An 18,581-nucleotide genomic window follows, 5' to 3' on the forward strand; every position below is an offset into this window, starting at 1 on the left:
AGTGCTTATTATCTTGATTTATTTGATATAATTAACGAGGGCTAAAAGACTATGGTCTACCTCCACTTTCTTATGGGAATTTGGCCTAGCTCTTATTAATTTTGGACCACATCTTCTCTTTCTACAAAAGGAAAAAAAGTTGGACTAAGTTAACTGTAAAGTCTATTTTTTATATTATTTTATTGATCACAGAGTTCCAATTTAGTACTACTCAACGGGTTGGTCTGTGATGAGGTCAGGAGCTTGTCCTGGGATGTAATCCACCAAACTGCTTCCTTCACCAAGAAAGTATTGCAGTGAAAAGGAGTGACACTGAATTAAAGTGGGTTTATCAAGCTCCTTATCTCATTAAGGACTTCTGCAGCTCACAAACTGGTTTGAGGGCCGTACTGTCCTAACACATTCTTTTTCCTGCTCACTTCAAGCATACCCAAAAGTTTTTACAATGATGCAAACACTAATACTCTTCAGTCTTAGAGCAATTGAGAAGAATGAGGTAATTTGCAGGTTTCATAGGTAACCCCTAGACCATGCAGTTGGTCGTTCCTTAAATAATTAAGAGATGATATATTAAGTTTAGCCTGCCAGCACACAGAAGAAGCTTGAATTCACCACAGCTATGGTTATTGTGACTGTATCTAAAACTGGGACATGCCCTGACCAAAAAAACAAACAAACAAACACAAAACAAAAACAAAACAAAACAAAACAACAGTGTATTTATGAGTTTTCGGACTGAAACGAGTTATTTAAATAGACAGCATGTCATTCACAGGAGGGTTGAAATCACCGGGATGTACTGCATCTCTCTTACTAAGATCCAGAGAGTACAGAAGAACAAGTTAACTAGACAGACAAAATATTTAAAATATGAATGCCTTAGGAAATGTAGAGCAGGATACACATACACTGAACATATAAGCCTAATAGTGGAGTAAAAAAACTGCCATTTTCAGAAGTTCCTATTTGTAGAAATCACAGCCCAGGCAATCTGTACATTCTTTCATTAACGTTGTCTCAAAATTTAAAAGAAACACATCTCTATCTTATTTTATTATATAATCACGCTGTTTAAGTCAGATATAATAATACTTTAAACATGTATTTTAAGTATTAAATATTTACACAAGCAAAGAAGAAGGGAAATGAAAACTGGGATTCTTCCTCAAGGTAAAAATTACTATCTATACAAGTGGATGACATTTTCATTGTTCGGGTGCTTCAAGGCATCCGCTTGGTCAAAGCTAGCTGCTTATATAAATAATGGTGGAACTCATTAGTTATGTGGTTCTACATTTGGATGTTTCAAACTAAGGGCAGATTTTATCAAAGTGTGTGTAAATTATTTATCCATTGATTCATCTTGCAAATATTGACCTCTAACTACAATGCCTTCTCTTTCCCCCTCGTGCAGCTCTTCGCTTGCTGAATAATTTTTGTCTCTCCTCACACACATATACCGCATTTCTATATACATTACTTCACTTTAAATGTCTCTTAGTGCTTCTGAGTCTGACTGATGTAAGATGTTATTTTGAACATGCCAAAGCATCTAAACGGCTCCAGTCTTTTCTTTTCAGCCCGCATTCCTTGATAAGTGGCAAAGCTTCCCACTTATCAGTCACTCAAAGTGACTGTAGCTGTCAGTTGTGTACAAAGCGCAATCAGTTTGGAAGCGGAGACACCAGCATTTTTCTTCTCAGCTTGAAGCAAACACGTTTTGACTGCTAGTCATTCAATTTTAAAGCATCCTCAATTAGGGGCGGATGAAGATATAAAGAAAACACATCCTAAACACCTCCACCAGGCAACAGAAAAATTTTATTGTTATCTCTTGATTTTCCTCTCGGCAGCACCATCCCTCCACTTTTTCTGGCTGCGAGACACGGGTGCTCATGACAACACACCCTCTATCATGAAAAGATTGCAATCATATATTATACTGACACTCTGTGAAACCTCTGCTGAGGCCTGCTTATGTTTTCTTTTGCTCTCTCCCACTTGAACCACCCCACAACAATTTAAATAACTGACTTCTAAAATTAAAACGCAATGAACTTTTAGACCTGCTTGGCTTATCAGTGAACAACAACTTTTTATTCAATGAAAACATGAAATCCAGTTGAATGGGAGAATAAAGAGGAGAAAACTTTGCCAGAGAAGAACTGTGGGAGAAAGAAAATAGAATTAAAAGGGTAAAGGAAATGACTGGTGGCTATGTCAGATGGTCAAGCAGCAGGTGTAGACAGAGATACTGGCAAAGTAGTGGAAAGGAATTCGGAGGTAGAGAGGGGAGTAAAAAAAATGCATTCAGAATTAGATGGTGGTTACAGTAGAAGGAAAAAATTTAAATATATATTTAAATTTTGGCAATAAACAGAGAAAACGAAGGGAAACTGATTTAAAAAGATATGTAGAAACCTGAGTATGTGTGAAGGAGTGTGTGCATACATACACATTCACACAGTGTATACACATATACTAATATAAATCTCTAAATATGTGTATGATATGCAGATTAGCTCATTACTTCACCACTTTTAGTAAACATATGTGCATGCTATGAAAGTTCATTAGTTCACATCTTCTAATTTCCCATTTAGGTGTAACAAGATTGTCGACATCAAATAATTATTTTTAAAGATACAAACTAGTATAAACATGGCATCCCATATTTTTTGGCATTTATACGTGAAGATTTCATTACATGCAACGTTTGCTTATGTAAAACACAACTTTCCTGCATTTGTAATTGTTAATTTCCCCCATTTATAAAAGAGCACTCTCTTACCTGGTTTATTATAGAAAGCAAAAGTAAAATACTTTTTAAAAAACCCTACCACATGCGCCAGTTTAATAGGTTTAACTCAGTTTGATAAGATCAATTACTCTTATTTTCTTGGGATTATCTGAATTAAATCACTCCTTGCTACTCTAATAAAAAGAGAGAGGAAGAAAGTGCCTTTTAAGTTTACATAGTACTCAATATTCAGGATCTCTGATTCATGCATACACACACACACACACACACACACACACACACACTTCTCAGTTCCAATGTCTATAAAATGGAGATAATATCATAACCTATCTGCATTCTTGTGATAATTATATGAAATGACGTCTGCAAAGTGCCAAGTACTTAACAAGCAATGGGTTGCTCTTCTCACCAGTATAATACAAAGTACAAAATGATTTTACAAATCATATACAGCACTAGGGAATGTTGGTTATCTATTTTTGATGGCTCCCTAAAAATCTATTTCAATCCCCTGAGAAAATTATCATCTTGCTTGTTATTACATATACTACAGAGTGGGGAATGTGCCCACAGTTTATTCATTCATCCATTTAATAAATATTTTAAGGCCATCTTGGTGCCTCAGTCAGTCAAGAGTCTGACTCTTGATCTCCGCTCAGGTCTTGATCTCAGGGTCATGAGTTCAAGCCCCATGTTGGGCGTGGAGCCTACTTAAAAAACAAACAAACAAACAAACAAATATTTTAAATTTTGTACTATATGCCAGGAACTATTTATATGTACTTTGAGTATAGCAGTAAGCAAGACAGATGAAATCTCCAACCCCACAGAACTTAACTGCCAGGTATGTATTGTGGCAGTATGGGGTACAGCAAAACTAAGGTACATATAAGGAGGCGATAAGTAAGGGCTGTCAAGAAACATAAAAGCAGGACAAATGATGAGAGATGACTTAAGGGATGCAGGGACTAGTTTGGACTGGGTTGTCAGAGATGGCCACCCTAGGGAGGATACCATTTGTAGAGAGAACTGAAAGAAACGAGGGTCTGACTTATGTGCTGAACTAAACAAAGTATTCCAGGTCATCAGAAAAACAAATAAAAATGTACTGATTCTAGGACATTCTTGGAATATTCCTTGAAACCAGGAAGGACAGGTTTCTAGGGTAGAAGGAATGAGGGAGACAGGTTGGCAGTGGTACTTTAAAGTACAGCCCAATAGACTGACATAAGGAGAGTGAATTTATCTTAAATAACATGATTTTGAGCATGATTATAGCATAATTAAATTTAAAATATCACTCTAGCAGCTTTGTGAAATGTCCACCCAGGGGGTCAACAGAGGAAGTTGGATGACCAACACGGATAGGAGGTGACTATATCAGGCTAAATGAGAAATGATGGTGACTAATGGTAGGTGAAGTTGGTCAACTGATAGATTAAGGATAAAAACCAATGTTGATGGGTTATTTATGAGGTATTAAAGAATGAGAGGATTTAAGGATACTTCCTAGGTTTTGGTGACAGCAACAAGGCATATGGTCTTATACTCATAGTTGGATAACTGGGAAATAATGAGTTTAGGAAACATAAAGGTTCTGCTTTCAAAATGTGAAACTTGGGTGCCTACTAGCTATGTATTTAAATAGGCTGAGTAGGCAGTTGAATATTTGGCTCTGAGGTCCAGGAGAGAGATCAAGGATGGGAAGATAAATTTTGAATTTATTATCGTTAAAACAGTACACACATTGATTAGATGAGTTCGTTTAGGAAGTAAGTCAGATGATGGAGAATTATAACATGATAGCCTTTAAAGGATGTGGAAGAAATTATCATATGAGACTGAGGATGGAGAATAATAATTTTTTTTGTTTTTGTTTTTGTTTCTAAGCAGATTGTGGTCTTTTGGAGACCAAATGAAGAGTGTTACAAGAAAGTGGGAGTAATGACTTTATCAAATGTTGCCATATGACTGAGAATTTACCACTTCTAGAATACTTGTTGATGAAGAAGCAATTCCAGTTTCTCTTTTTGCTTCTCCTTGAAGAGAAAACTAGGGGTCATCCTAGTATCATAAAGATATCCTTAACATTCTATTTATCTTCCTTTCCATTGTATTTGACTGTTAGCCTTTCTTTTTTAAAGAAAAATAGAGCTAAACACACACACACACACACACACACACACACACACACACATACAAATAAAGTAAAAAGTCAGTTTCTTTTTTACTATAAGTTACATAAAAATTTACTAGCTTTTGTGTAGAAATTAGCCCTCCGGCTTGAGAACTAAAGGAAATTTGCCATGTACAAGGAATGACTGGAATATATGTCTTGACTCCTGATGTAACTACTCTTCACAGAACAATTAATTTTATGTTAACCCTCGTTAATTTCATTGGCATCTAATTGTCTTCCCATTTGTCAACTCTCTTCAAAGATGGGAGACAGAAATTCTTTCTAAAGGCTTTGTGAGCAACTCCCTGCTACAGCATTTAGTTTACCACACTAGTAAATGTGTAAGCTAAGGTAAAGTAAAATCAATTCATTTTAGGCCAGCATATTGACTTCTGGCCTATATTTCCAAATCTGTTGCTGTTAACCTGCTTTGTTTTATTTTGTTTCCCACTATTTGATAATTACAGTCCCATGGTTTTATATAAGCCCTGATGGGCCCTGTTTTGTTAAATGACAAGATATGGAGTACAGAGCCTCAATGAAGAACAGTGCTCAACTTTTTCCACAGGTAATGTTGTTTGGTAAAAGGATGTAAAGTCATGGGAAAGACTGTTGTCAGTCTGTTTTCTGGGCCAGTCTCAGTGATTCCATAATGGCCATACTGGATCAAATGAATCCAGGCTTCAATTCCAAAATGATACTAAAAGATCAGAGAAAGAAGAAACATGGAAATGATACAGAAGTAAGACAGAAAAAGAAAAACAGTAAGGAGGATTATTTGAGATTCCACACAAAAGAGAAGAAAAAAATCTCCTTCCCTGAAAAGTATTATTTATGTTTTTAGTGAAAAGTGTACATCAGGATGAGTGAATTACAGAACCAGAATTACAACTTCTAAAAACTGCTGTCAAAATTACTTCAGCATAGTCATCATACAGAGTTACTTTAACATTATTGAGGGTCTCAATAATGCTATTAAAAAGTTTAAAATATCAGGGTCATAGTTTAAAATTTACATAAATATAAACTCATATTGTTTGATAAATCTATCAAAAAGAGAAAAAGAATGGTGATACTCTCTATATCTGTGTTCCTCATCTCCACTATTTTCCCACTAAGGAAACTAGAAAATATATTCTACATTTACAAATCTTAGTGAAGTTTGGTTTTGGAGCCTCAAGCTTTTTCTTTCTACAATAATTCATTCTCTTTACAAGGACTCCTTTATTCCCAGATATTGGTTAGTGTGTCTTAAATATTTTCTCCTATTTAAAAATAAAGCACATTTTTAACTTTGCAAATTTTTAACTTTGCAAATTTTTAACTTTAGCAAATGTTTAAATTTTTTACTTTTTTTTTTGAGGGAGAGAGAGAGAAAGAGAGAGAGAGAGAGAGACAGAGAGTGCATGGGGGAGGGGCAGAGAGAGAGGGAGACACAGAATCGAAAGTGGGTTCCAGGCTCTGAGCTGTCAGCACAGACCCCGACATGGGGCTCAAATTCATGAGCTGTGAGATCATGACCTGAGCTGAAGTTGGACGCCTACCCGACTGAGCCACCCAGGCATCCCAAAATAAAGAATTATTTTAAATGCTGTCCTGATTTCCAGTCCAAAGTGTCAGATTGACCATGTGCACTTATCTCTATTCTTTCCTGAGACACCAATAAAATGATAAAAACAAAAAATTTAAAAACCCATACCAAATAAAGCAATAAAGAATAATAGATATACACAGGCAATAAATTTGACTAGAGTTTCAGAAGATGAAAAGTAAGTACAGAATGTTAATTAATGTTAAGTGGGTGAAACAAACTAGAGTATACATGGAAGGAGTTAAGTGGAAATGAGGCTTAATTTGCGCTCAGAACTACCAGAATGTTTTGGGATTTGAAACTCCAGGTATGAGAGAGAGGAGTGAGACCTGGACTGAGAACAGTAGTATTTGGGGCACCTGGGTGACTCAGTCAGTTAAGCATCTGACTCTTGATTGCAGTTTAGGTCATGGTCTCACAGTTCATGAGACCAGTCCCCATGTCAGGCTCTCTCTCTCCCCCTCTCTTTGCCTCTTCCCCTCTCTTTCTCTCTCTCTCTCTCTCTCTCAAAATAAAAGAAAACTGTAGTATGACTTGGAAGTGGCTCCATCAGTTCACCTTTACCCCAACTACATCACACTTCCTCAAGAGAAATCCTAAAACAAAGACTTCTGTATCCATGCTTGTGATGTATGGCCAGCTTCCTGTTCTCACTAGAGCAGTGTCCACCTGTTGATAAACCTCATTCATAGTCACAGCTCCCAATCAACTTTTCCTTGTATCTCTTTTAAATATGAATTATTTTTTTTAAATTTAAGTAGGACTTTAAGCTGAAAGAGAAACATCAAATAAACAAGCAGATAAAAAATGGAGGAAAAGAAAATTTGAGGAAATGAGACTTTAACTTTTTAAAAGCGTCCTCAAATTCCAACTCATTAAGAAATGACAAGAACAGAATTAAACAAGAACAGGATAAACTGAAAAAAGAATTATTAGGGAGAAAGAACAAGCTTATGGAAATTAAAAAGGCAATTTCTCCAAGAAAGATGCAACTAAACTGTTTAGAAGATAAATTTCAGGCAATCTCTGAGAAAGAAGACTCAAGAAACAGAGGCAATAATATTGACAATAAGAAATATATTGATCAATCCATAAAAAATATATCTGCCTCACAGGAGATCCAGAAAGAATTAGAAAAATAAGGAGATAAAATGGGCAAAGAAAAAAAAAAAGAATTCTTTAGAGCAAAAGAATGCAACTCTTTAGACTAAAAGATTCATGTTGTTTGTAATAAATGAAAAATATTTGTATACATTCCAGTGAAATGTCACAGTAAATAGAAGACATAAAAGCTTTCAGAAAGGAGAAATATTGGTTGCCATCCACAAAAAAATGTCAGATCAACATCACATTTCTTGTAGATGTTAGAAGATGATGGATCAATCGATTTGAAGTATAAGGAAAATCTTTTCTAACCTAGAATTCAATTTGCAGCCAAACTATCAATCAAGTAGAGAGCTTAAACAGAACATTATTTAGAACATTTTTACCCCAGACACTTTAGTTCCTAAGTATCCCCACACCGTTCCTTTTCTATCAAGAAGTTTCCTGATGTGGTTCCAGAGCAAAATATGGAGATAAACCAGGAGGACATAATAAGAAACAGTGATTCCAGCTCTGGAGAATCATAAATGGGTGTCCCAGAATGTTGGCTGGACCAACCAATCTAAATGAAAGCAGGGCAGATGGCTAGGAAGCAGGTATCCAGAAAAGCGGGGTTTCAGAGATTTGATTTATTCTTGAGTATTTACAGAGTTATAAGGCAAGTAACATGAGTAACATGAGGGGCAGGGGGAAGAAAAGGCAACTGGAAAGCACAGAGCTACACAGAAAGGAAATAGGAGCATCTGTTTTATTATATCCAGAAAACAATACATAGACTTGTATTTTAAATATAAACACCATGTTTTGATTTTTAACTTTTAGGATTAACCAATAGGTAAAGCGTGAGAGGTATGTGTGTATACATACATACACAAATACATGTATTCTATATATTTAGAGTAAACATACAGATAACAGAAATTGGCAGTTGGGAATAAGAGAAAAGAGATGCCATCCTCATCTGACAAGGCAAGTGCAAAGAGACTATTTATAGTTGATTGGAAAAGAAAAGAGGTGTAAGTAAACTATTTAAAGCTTAAAAGTACCTGCTGGAAGAATTTAAATGACTTTTATAACAACATTGTAAGGTGCAGGAGGGGAATAGGAGAGGTTGTCAGGATGGAGATACAAAACCTAAGCAAATCTTCATTTCCAAGTTAATGATATTCAAAGTTGATAAGTCAGGAGCAGCATGATAATTATATTTTATAGACAGTGAAGAAAATACTAAGAGGTTATTAAAAATGAAAATTTAAAATATTCTAAAGTGCATAGAGGAGCATATAGAGGATTGGGCTCTGGACAGTTGCTTTCATTACTCTCTTGTACTCTTAGCAATGTGACATGTGTTACATCAGCAAAGATTAAACTATATAGATAGATAGATATCAGTCTATATAGATATAGATATCAATGTATCTGTATCTCTATCTACAGAGACAGATTTATCTAGACAGTGAAATACTATGCTGAAATTCCATCATTAGGTAATTGCCAGGAGATGTATTAAAATATGCTTAAAATATTTTGAAGTGGCTCTGTCTGAGTAGGACAGAGAGCTGCAGTTATCATCACGGCTCCTCTAGGAGATGGCGCCTATCTTCTCAAATTGGAACTTCTACTTCCAGAAAGTGCAAGGAAGAGCAGGAAACCATCCTTAAAGCTACTTCTTTGTATCTCCATATTTTCTCCTTTTACAGTATATCTGAAAGCCAAAAACTATATCCTGTACAGTTGTGGTGTATTTTATTTCCTACAGCAAAACATGAGTCAGAGCTCAAGGAGTTAATGCATTTCCTTCTCAGGTTGAAATGCTACCTTAATTGCATGGTGTTTATTCTTGGCATTTCCAGTCTCCTAAAGAGACAAGGTTACTTTGCAATCTCTTTGTGCTCATGTATGTACGTGGAGTCTTGTTGAGGGGGGTAAAATGCTTCCAACTTACCACACTCAGAGAAAGAAATCATAAATCAGCAGGTCAGTCAGGTACTATTATTTCACCTTTCACGTTATTATGTTTTCAATACAATTTTTCAATGGATTTTCTTCTGCATAATAATTTATCAAGAATTGCTAAAACTCTTAATGAGCTCAGAGAACTTTGGCTCCAATAAAATGAAACCTTTATCACAAATTGGTTGAGCCCATGACTGCAACTAATCATTCAATTGTACATAAGTCAAGTTGTATTTTTATTTTGTGGGAATAATTTCCCAGGGAAAGAAAACTCATTTGAAAACTTTGGGCCATTAAGCCTTAAATGGTAGAATATCAGTAAAATAAAAATGAACTGGGCCAAGACTTGGGAGACTTGGAATGCAGCCATTCTTCTACAAGTAACAACTTATGTGACGTTGGGAAAATCTTCTAACCTTACTTGGTTTCAGTTTACAAATGTCAAAATGAGAGATAGGTCTAAATAAAGGCTATCTAAAAACCCCTTGTAGTTCTAAAATCATACGGATTGTTGGAACATTGAACTTAAACAGTTTTCAGTGGCCACTGCCATGTAGACTATACTCTTTTGTTCCTAGAAATTCTCCTCTTGCTGGAAATACTCATTGAATTTTTCATCATCAGAAACACAGAAGGAACAAGTTTTTCTCTCCTAATAACTTAGGCAAAAACTTTAAGCATTCTGTGCTCACTACATGCCAGGTATAATCCCATTTCTCGAACTAACCCAGTATCACTTGGTTATTACAATTCCCATTAAATAGATGGGAATAATGAAACTCAGAGGGACTAAGCAATTTTCCCAACATCACACAGAAGATGAGGTGTGAAGATGTGAAGACTGAATTTAGGTATGTCTAATTCTAGAGACTCTGCTCTCTATCTTCATTTTTAGTCATTTAATACAATTAAAGTTATATTTCACACAGCTAAATGTAGTCCTATACCACCTAAAGAGCCAAGCTCTTCCTTACATACCATTGAATGTACACTGACCAGCCCAGAATACAAACGAACAAAGATCTGTCCTTTGCTCTACCCTTAGCTCTAGACAGAATCAGTGACCCAGATCTATTACTAGTCCTGCAAATGCATACCTTATGAATCAGAAACAATAAGGAGATTATTAAATATCAAATCTTTGCCCCTAAAAGAACACAATGAACAACAGTTGGAAAAGTTTGTCAAAAGGGAGAAGGCAACAGATATGTGGAATCTCTTAAGAAAATTCAAACACTGAACTTTCAGTATGGGAATCATGACAAATATGCACTTTAAAAGAAGCACATCTTTAAAATTTCTCTTACCACTATCTGAAGTGGATTTCCTACTAGAGCATGTTGTTGGACTGACCCTATTAGAGGCTAATAAGAGCCTAAATAAAATTCCATTGAGTATTATTGAAAAAGGATTAAAAAAATTTTAAACTAGGACATGCTTCCCCCAGTCACTCCCAAAGCTAAAGAAATCCTGTCCCATACAAAGCTTCAAGATAAAAAGGAACTCGAGTCTCTGGGGCATTCAGTTTGTTGCCTTAATGGAAGCTGAGTAGAGGTCACTCATTCATTTACTTTAAAAGGTTTTGGTAGCCGTGAATGAAGTCAAGATTAACCGTTGGTCTAGGATCATCATTGGAAACATAAACCACCTAACTGTCCCTATTAGAAACCGGTTGATTTAATGTAAAAAAAGAGATTAGTCAGAAAATAAAACTGCTAAAAGATGGGCACTTAGCATAAGCAAGAGAGTAAAAGAAAAAAAAAAGGTTATCTTTAAAAAAATCTAAAGTTATTTTTCTCTGAAATATCTATAAATTTTATCTCACATATTAATGTGTATTAAGAGTGAGCTATCTACAGTAAGTAGGAATGCAAAAAATTCTATTTTTTTAAGGACAGTAAACAAAAATATTAAAGGAAAACACTGCTGAATGGGAGAAAAAGCAGACTAGAAGTTTCTTAGTGTCCCTAAAACTAAGAGTCTCATAAAGAAACAGACAAGTTCTTGTGGGAAGACAAGATATTTTTGGTATTATGACATGATTTTATTTGTAGAATGAACTGATTTTTGATGTTGCAGAGAATAACAGAGAGCTTTCTTGTTTCTTCTTTTATCCTAATGTGTTATGTGAATCGACCTAGAAGACTATAACTCATAAAGTCTTAGAAGACTATAACTTATAAAGTCTTCATAAGGAAATAATGTAGATTGAGTTGTCAATCCAATTAGAATCAGGCAATTGTAGAGTTAAGTTTGCTTTTTAAAGAGAGAAAAACAGTTCATAAAAATTGATCCTAAGTGATTGAATAAAATGGGTGAATTTGCTAATTCTTATGGCATTTTCTCTTTGAACAAATAACTACAGAGTAAAACCTACTACCACTCTTTTCATCTGGAAAGAAGAGACAGAAATAACAGGCCAAGAGAAATTTTAATAACCTGGGTCATTTCAATACGTGAATGTTTGTGCATACACAGACAAGTATAAACATGCTCATACATTTTTTAATTGAATGACATATACTTCAAATGGAATAAAAACGTCTAAATTAACCTCTCCTTTAAAGAGATCTCAGTAAAATGAAGAAATGCTGGGGAACATCATCCTCATTCATGTCAGTTAACATAGCCATCAAGGGTGAAAATTTGTCCTGCTCTTCTCTCCTGTCAGTCTAATCCATCTAGCAGATCTGCCTACCTATCTAATGTACTGCATGCCTTTACCAACATTTGGGCCAAGTTAATGTCTTGTATATTTATAATTGCAACCGAAAGCTCAAAGGTGGCCTTCATTGTGGTCTACTAACATTTCAGTCCACTATTCTACCAACAAAGGAACTGGAATGCATTGTTTTCTAAAGCCCAAAGCAACAATGGCATAACACATAAGAAAATGCAATCAGGATGAACAATGTAAGTAGGTATGTTTATTTCTATAAGGTCTTAGTCTCCGTATAGAAGAAAAAGGAAGTAGATCAAATTCAAAATATACTACATAAGTACTTTCAGATATCAAGTAAATGTAATCTATTATAAATTCTTATGTAAACATTGATTATGTGAGCACTGACAAAAATAAATTTTGTAATAATATTGATGACTTTGATTTGCCTTCTACTATAGCAGGTTTGATTTTTACTCTTCTTCCTTGCTATATGCTGCTAAGGAAAGGGGGATGAGGGAAGAAGAAGAAAGGGAGAGAAAATATTCTGAAAGAGAAATATGGTAAGGATTTATATGAGCAAATAAAAGTATCTGTTCTACATTTTTAATCATCTATTTCTACACATGTCACTACAGAAGTCCTTCCCATAACTGTTTGAGCAATCTCTCACTAGACTAAATATATTGTGACTTTCAAAATTGTTAAGTATTTGTGAGATTTCCCCAAATCAATGATTTATAAAATATACTTTAGAACTATGCTTTTAGTTAATGAATACACTAGAAGCTGTGAAAATGAATTCCTTTCAGATCATCAGTCTTGCTCAGTACCTTTTTTTTTGCCTGAAAGATTCCCTACTTCCAAGATTAAAAAAAAATAATAGATTAATGGGTTTTGACTCTGTCAGTATCATTTATTTGTGCTAACACTAGAAAGACGACAAATAAATAGATACAGTATCTCAACATCTCTTAATGTTTTCCTAAAATTACTATTAGTATGACATTAATTCCTTTAGGGACTATTGGTGTTTTGTTTTTTTCTCACTCTGTGAACTAGTGGAGGCCAGCAATTTAACAGTTTGATCATAGAAATTTTAAGCTTTTAAAGTTCTCATATTCAGCAAAATTTCTACGAGTAGTCAGAAAACTTTGCTTCTGATCTTAGTGCAACCTGTAAATGGTTGTGTAATCTTGGGCAAGCCATTAAACTTGGCTTTAGCTCTCTGGAATACAGTTTCCATAGTCATATCATTTCTAGGTCAGGTAAATGTTAAGGAACTTCATTTTAAAAATTCTCTGACTTATAAATTGTAGTGCTCTGTGCTCTGGTGCAAGGAATCTATCCATTTCAACACCAGGCCACTATGACTGAGCTTAAAATCCACATTTGAACGTAGTGGTCGTAACTGTGGCAGACTCCAAAAGAACTACTGAAGGTGTTGGCTAAACTTATATGGTCAGGTGACATAGCTTATGAGCCTTCTACGTATTCATACTACTGGTTTAGATATATTTTTGCAATTCTGTTTAACAAAGGACTATCTCAGTATTACAAAAATTACAAAAATTTAAAATCACCGGTGTGTCTTCAAATTACAGTGAAACCGAGTGACTTGCAAAGGGCCATACTGCTGATTATGGAATTGCTTATTGATAATGAGAAGTTGCCATAAGCATTTTGTTGTTTTAGATTTTCAATAATTAAAAACATATTAAATGTAGTTAACCTGGTATCATCAACTAAAACTATATTCAAAGACAGCATACTTAGACTGAACAGGAAGTCCAATGAACAGTTTTAAACCACTGAATAACCACTTGTCAGATATGAACATATGTAACATCACATTAGGATTTGCTGCTTGTCATTACAGTGAAGGAAAGCAAAGAATCCTGGCTGGATCATCTCACTGATGTTTCTCTGTCTCACCAACCTGTGACTAGCTCACTAAAATTTCAGGTGCCCCAAGAACGAGTAAACCCTGATTGTGCTATATAATCCAGGGAAATGAAGTGTACTTGACCCAGTTAGGTAAAATGGGCTAAACTTCGTTGGCAATGAAGTCTAAATGTGATTAAATACAAAAGTGAACTAATGTAGACATGTATGCTTCTGTCTCTTATGGTATTTAAACTTAATAAAAGAAATATGCTGGATTCTCAAAATAGAACTTCAAAAGAATGATAAACTTCTTCTTAATATGTTGGCATCTCAAGATAGAAGTCCAAGAGAATGATGAATTCCTCTTCTCTAACATATGCTTCTAAAGGGTAATGTTACATAGGGTTGGATTCATAGCTCTATGAATCAGATTCCCTTTCTTGCTAGTAATAGCAAGTATGTATTGAGGACCTACTGTGTGCCTTGATACTATGCTGAAATGCTCCACCCATAACTCCATTAAATCCTCATAAATACTCTATGAAATAGGTGCTTTCAGAAAGGGAATTTTCAGAAAGGGAAACAATTTTGTCATGATTCATGCCGCTAGCAAGTGGTGAAGACTGGACATCTCTGACAACTTATTTTTTCTTTTTGTTGGCAATATAGCTGCTTTCTTGTTCTTCATGGATGGCTCCTCACCATCACACGTTTCCATATAAGCAAAATATGCATAGAACATGTCTATATGCACATAGAGCCCTTGCTCTTGGTTCCTCCAGGCAACATGAAGGGTGAAATTCATCACCTTCCCTAACCTCAACCTCTATCGCGTGTGGCTCTTGAGCATACGGTACAACATACTCTCTGCCACTGCTCTCTAACAAACTTGCCATACCTTTTTGCTTTGCCTCCCCTGCATGTCATTCATTAAGAACACTGATGGGCATGTTAAAGAATAGAGCAAATGAAATCTTTTTAACATATCTCTGCAATAATTTCCTTTTGGTAAAGGATGAAAATGACTGTCCGCTTGCTCAGAATGGAGCTTCCTGACATAGTAGGGCCTGTGATGGCCACCATTTGCAAGATTCTCATGGCACAGGAGATAACACGGCATGAATTAAGCCAAAAATAATGTTTGTGTTGGAGGTCACTCCAGTAAGGTGATCTAAAAATTAGAAACAGAATATATATATATATATATATATATATATATATATATATATATATTTAATTGGAAGTATGTATGAAATTATGATTTCTGACCTGGATCTGTTGCTGAAGCAAATTGATTTTGTGTTGTTGCTGCAGGAGCTGCTGCTGCTGTCTTGCAATCTGTGGAGAAATTGCACATGAAAAATTTAAAAGTATATTGTTGTCCCAGGGGGAAATTACCAATGTTCTGTTTCTCAAAGTTTGATTTGACACTGATTAAGATGATGAAAATAGATGTGCCTGTGCCTCTACACGGTACCAGCAATTCACTCTTAAGTAAGATCAAACAAGGTATTTAGTCTTCTGGAACAGTTTCTTTTGGCCTAAAACAAATGAGGCCTAGGACACTATGACAGTGATCGAATCCAGTATGAAATGGTAGAGTGTCAAAAATCCCTCTTCCTTCCAGGCAATACATTAAGAGCGTACTGCCTCTGGCATTTTTTAGCTCTTTTCTACAAAAGAAAGTATCGCGTCAACAGGGGGTTATTTTCACCTGGGAGTTCAGGGTAGCACAAAATATTGTGTTAGGAGAGGCTGTATGCCTTCGTGAGGTTTTGGTATTTGTTTTTGTTTTTTGGGTTTTTTTTTTCATAAATACTGCCCTCATTTCTACCTCCCACAAACCCCTAAACTGCTAAGTCCTCAATGCACTCCATTATGGTTTCTGCTCCCAGTCTTAAGGATTCTGCTCTCACTAAAAAGATTCCTCGTAAAAGTCACGGTTAACGTCATTTTTTAAACTCTAAAGTGTCTTTTGGACCTCGCCTTTTGGCCTTTCATCAAAATTCAACACTGAAGTTTTCTCCCTCGATCTGAACTTTCCTCCCTGACTTCTACGACATCACATTTCCCTGGGTTTGCTCCTGCCTCAGTCTGTTTCTTCATAGTTACCTTCAATCGCCCTGTCCAGCCATTCAATGCCATAGTTGTATATGGCTCAATTTTAGACTCAATTCTTCCCCCCAGGTGCCAAGTGTTTACAAATTTGTTTCTCTAGACCACACCTTTGTGTTAAGCTTCAGACCCATTTTTCCAATGGCATTCCCAAGAATACTTCATATTCAACAAGTTCAAAACTAAACTCAGGACTTAGCCCTCCATGCAGTCATCTTTGAGTGTTTTCTAAGCCAGGGACTAGCACAATCACCTCCTGTTATTCACTCTTGTAACACCTTATACATTTACTTAATACTACATAACATACTATGATTTTATCTTTATCTTATTTTTGTTTTAATTAACATGGTACTGTCAACTAGGTCGAAATCCATAAATACAGTGAGGTGAGGAATCGTGTATATTTTACTCACTGTGCAAAGCATGGTACAGAAGGAATATTGATGAAGAAAGCATGAATGAATAGATGAGAAGAAAATTTTAAATACTTTATTACATGCTGTCAGGTAGGAAACCTTCTCATGAGAATGTAACTTCTAACTTCATAAAAAGTATCACTCTTTTATAAATAAGCTCTATTTCTTACTCTCATCATGTTATAATCAAGATTGTTTTCATTATAAATGTATGTCCCTTAATCTCTGTATCACAAAGCTAAAAATTCAGGAAAAATTTGACACCTGCAGGGTCCATTACTCTGAATGAAAGTAAAGAAACTGTATGAGGAACATGGGTCTACCTGGCTGCACAATTAACTTTTTATTTCCCTTAACGGCACTGGTACAAATTATAGTTATTTACGTGCTTTCATTTTATCTTAGGAACAGGGTTTTTAAAAATCAATTTTTTTCCCCTGAAGAAAGCAGGAAAGAAATGGTAGGAAAAGGAGTATCCCTCTTTTACTTAAATCTGGTCCTTTCCTCCCACATATCATTTCAGCTGAAGTTTAAATTTAAATCTTTCTTTCAGCACCTTATGAATTCATCAAGACATTGACCACTTCACACACCCCTCCACACTTCCTCCCATTCCAAGCCACTGCTTTCTCCTTCTGGATTATTATAATAGTCTCCTATTGCTCTTTCTGCTTCTGCCTTTGCTCCCTACAGCCTATTATATATCAGTATCTGGAGAGATCCTTTTAAAATATAAGTTGTGTCATGTTATTTATCTTTTCAAAACCCTCTCACTCAGAGCAGAAGCCAGTGTCCATATGATGCCTGCAAGACCCTGTATGATTTGGCCTCTCTGGTTTCACCTTTTCCTGCTCTTCCCTTTGTACCCACCCCTCCCCTACTCTTGCAACACTGCTCTCCTGTCTCTTGAACACACCAAGAATGCTTTTATCTCCCATGGATATACCTGCCTCTGGGCCTTTGCACTTGCTTTCCCCTCCATCTGGAACCTCTGTCCCTAGATAACTGCACTGCTCACTCCCTCATCTCCTGCAAGTCTCTGCTCAAATGTCACCCTGTCAGTGAGGTCTTCCCTGATCACCCATTTTAAAAGAGCTTCTCTACCCGGTACTCACATCCCTAATTCTCTCCTTTACTTATATCCCTTATCAACATTTACTATATATTACCTGTTTATTTACTATCTTTTCCTAATTATAATTCAACACATTAGGAATTTTTGTCTGTTTTATTCCTTGTTGTATCCCAGTAACTAGAACAGAACCTGGCATCAAATTGGTGCTCAGTAGTTGAATTTGTTGAATGAAAGATGTGGAATGGCAGTGGAAGAGTCCAGTGGCAAAGCTGATCAGTAAACAGGTTCATTAGCATCTCTAAGGGCTGTAATGGGAACAGTAGAGTGTACAGAGTAGGGACACCCTACAATGAGTAGGGAGTTTGGAAAGGAGGGTCAGAAAAGGAGTTCTCAAGAGAAGATACACTTAACCTGAATCCTACAGAGTAAGCATTAAATGTGTTTCAGAGATTTCCCTGTGTCCTAATGAAAAGATAAATGTGATCACAAGCTTGGTGGTTATGCATGCCAGCACTGCATGGTAGAGAAGATCTTGGGGAACAAAACAGGCTCTAGAAATCTGACCTGAAGCTTTCACAGGGGATCTTCTCTCAGGCTATGCAGGCATCATTGCTTAGCATCTCTCCAACAGAGGAGAGAAATTCTGGAAGAACCTAATGATTTCTAACATTCCAAGGATAATGTCAGAAAAAGTAAAAAAAAATTCTAGAATCTTTGATGATGTGTGCAGATGGGCCAGAATGTGAAAGAAGAATGAAGAGGACTTTGCTCTCTATTAGTGATCACTTGGATTTTTCAGGACAAATATGCCCTTAGATCCACCAAAGGAGGG

At 35.8% G+C, this 18,581-nt stretch overlaps 1 protein-coding gene across 13 annotated transcripts in view; it reads right to left on the reverse strand.

Annotated features, from left to right (window-relative positions):
* Window positions 1-18,581, reverse strand: part of SOX5 (SRY-box transcription factor 5) — a 1,013,639-nt gene that overhangs the window by 189,379 nt on the left and 805,679 nt on the right. For 11 of the 13 annotated variants that reach the window (XM_049627167.1, XM_049627170.1, XM_049627165.1 and 8 more), the window contains one exon: window positions 15,410-15,478. In XM_049627167.1, the coding sequence (XP_049483124.1) occupies window positions 15,410-15,478 (69 nt within the window). Of the gene's footprint in view, window positions 1-15,409; window positions 15,479-18,313; window positions 18,423-18,581 lie in introns of those variants that run through there. The other 2 variants (XM_049627174.1, XM_049627175.1) reach the window with 1 other exon arrangement.

The sequence above is a fragment of the Panthera uncia genome, chromosome B4, assembly GCF_023721935.1.
Source record: "Panthera uncia isolate 11264 chromosome B4, Puncia_PCG_1.0, whole genome shotgun sequence".
NCBI classification, from domain to species: domain Eukaryota; kingdom Metazoa; phylum Chordata; class Mammalia; order Carnivora; family Felidae; genus Panthera; species Panthera uncia.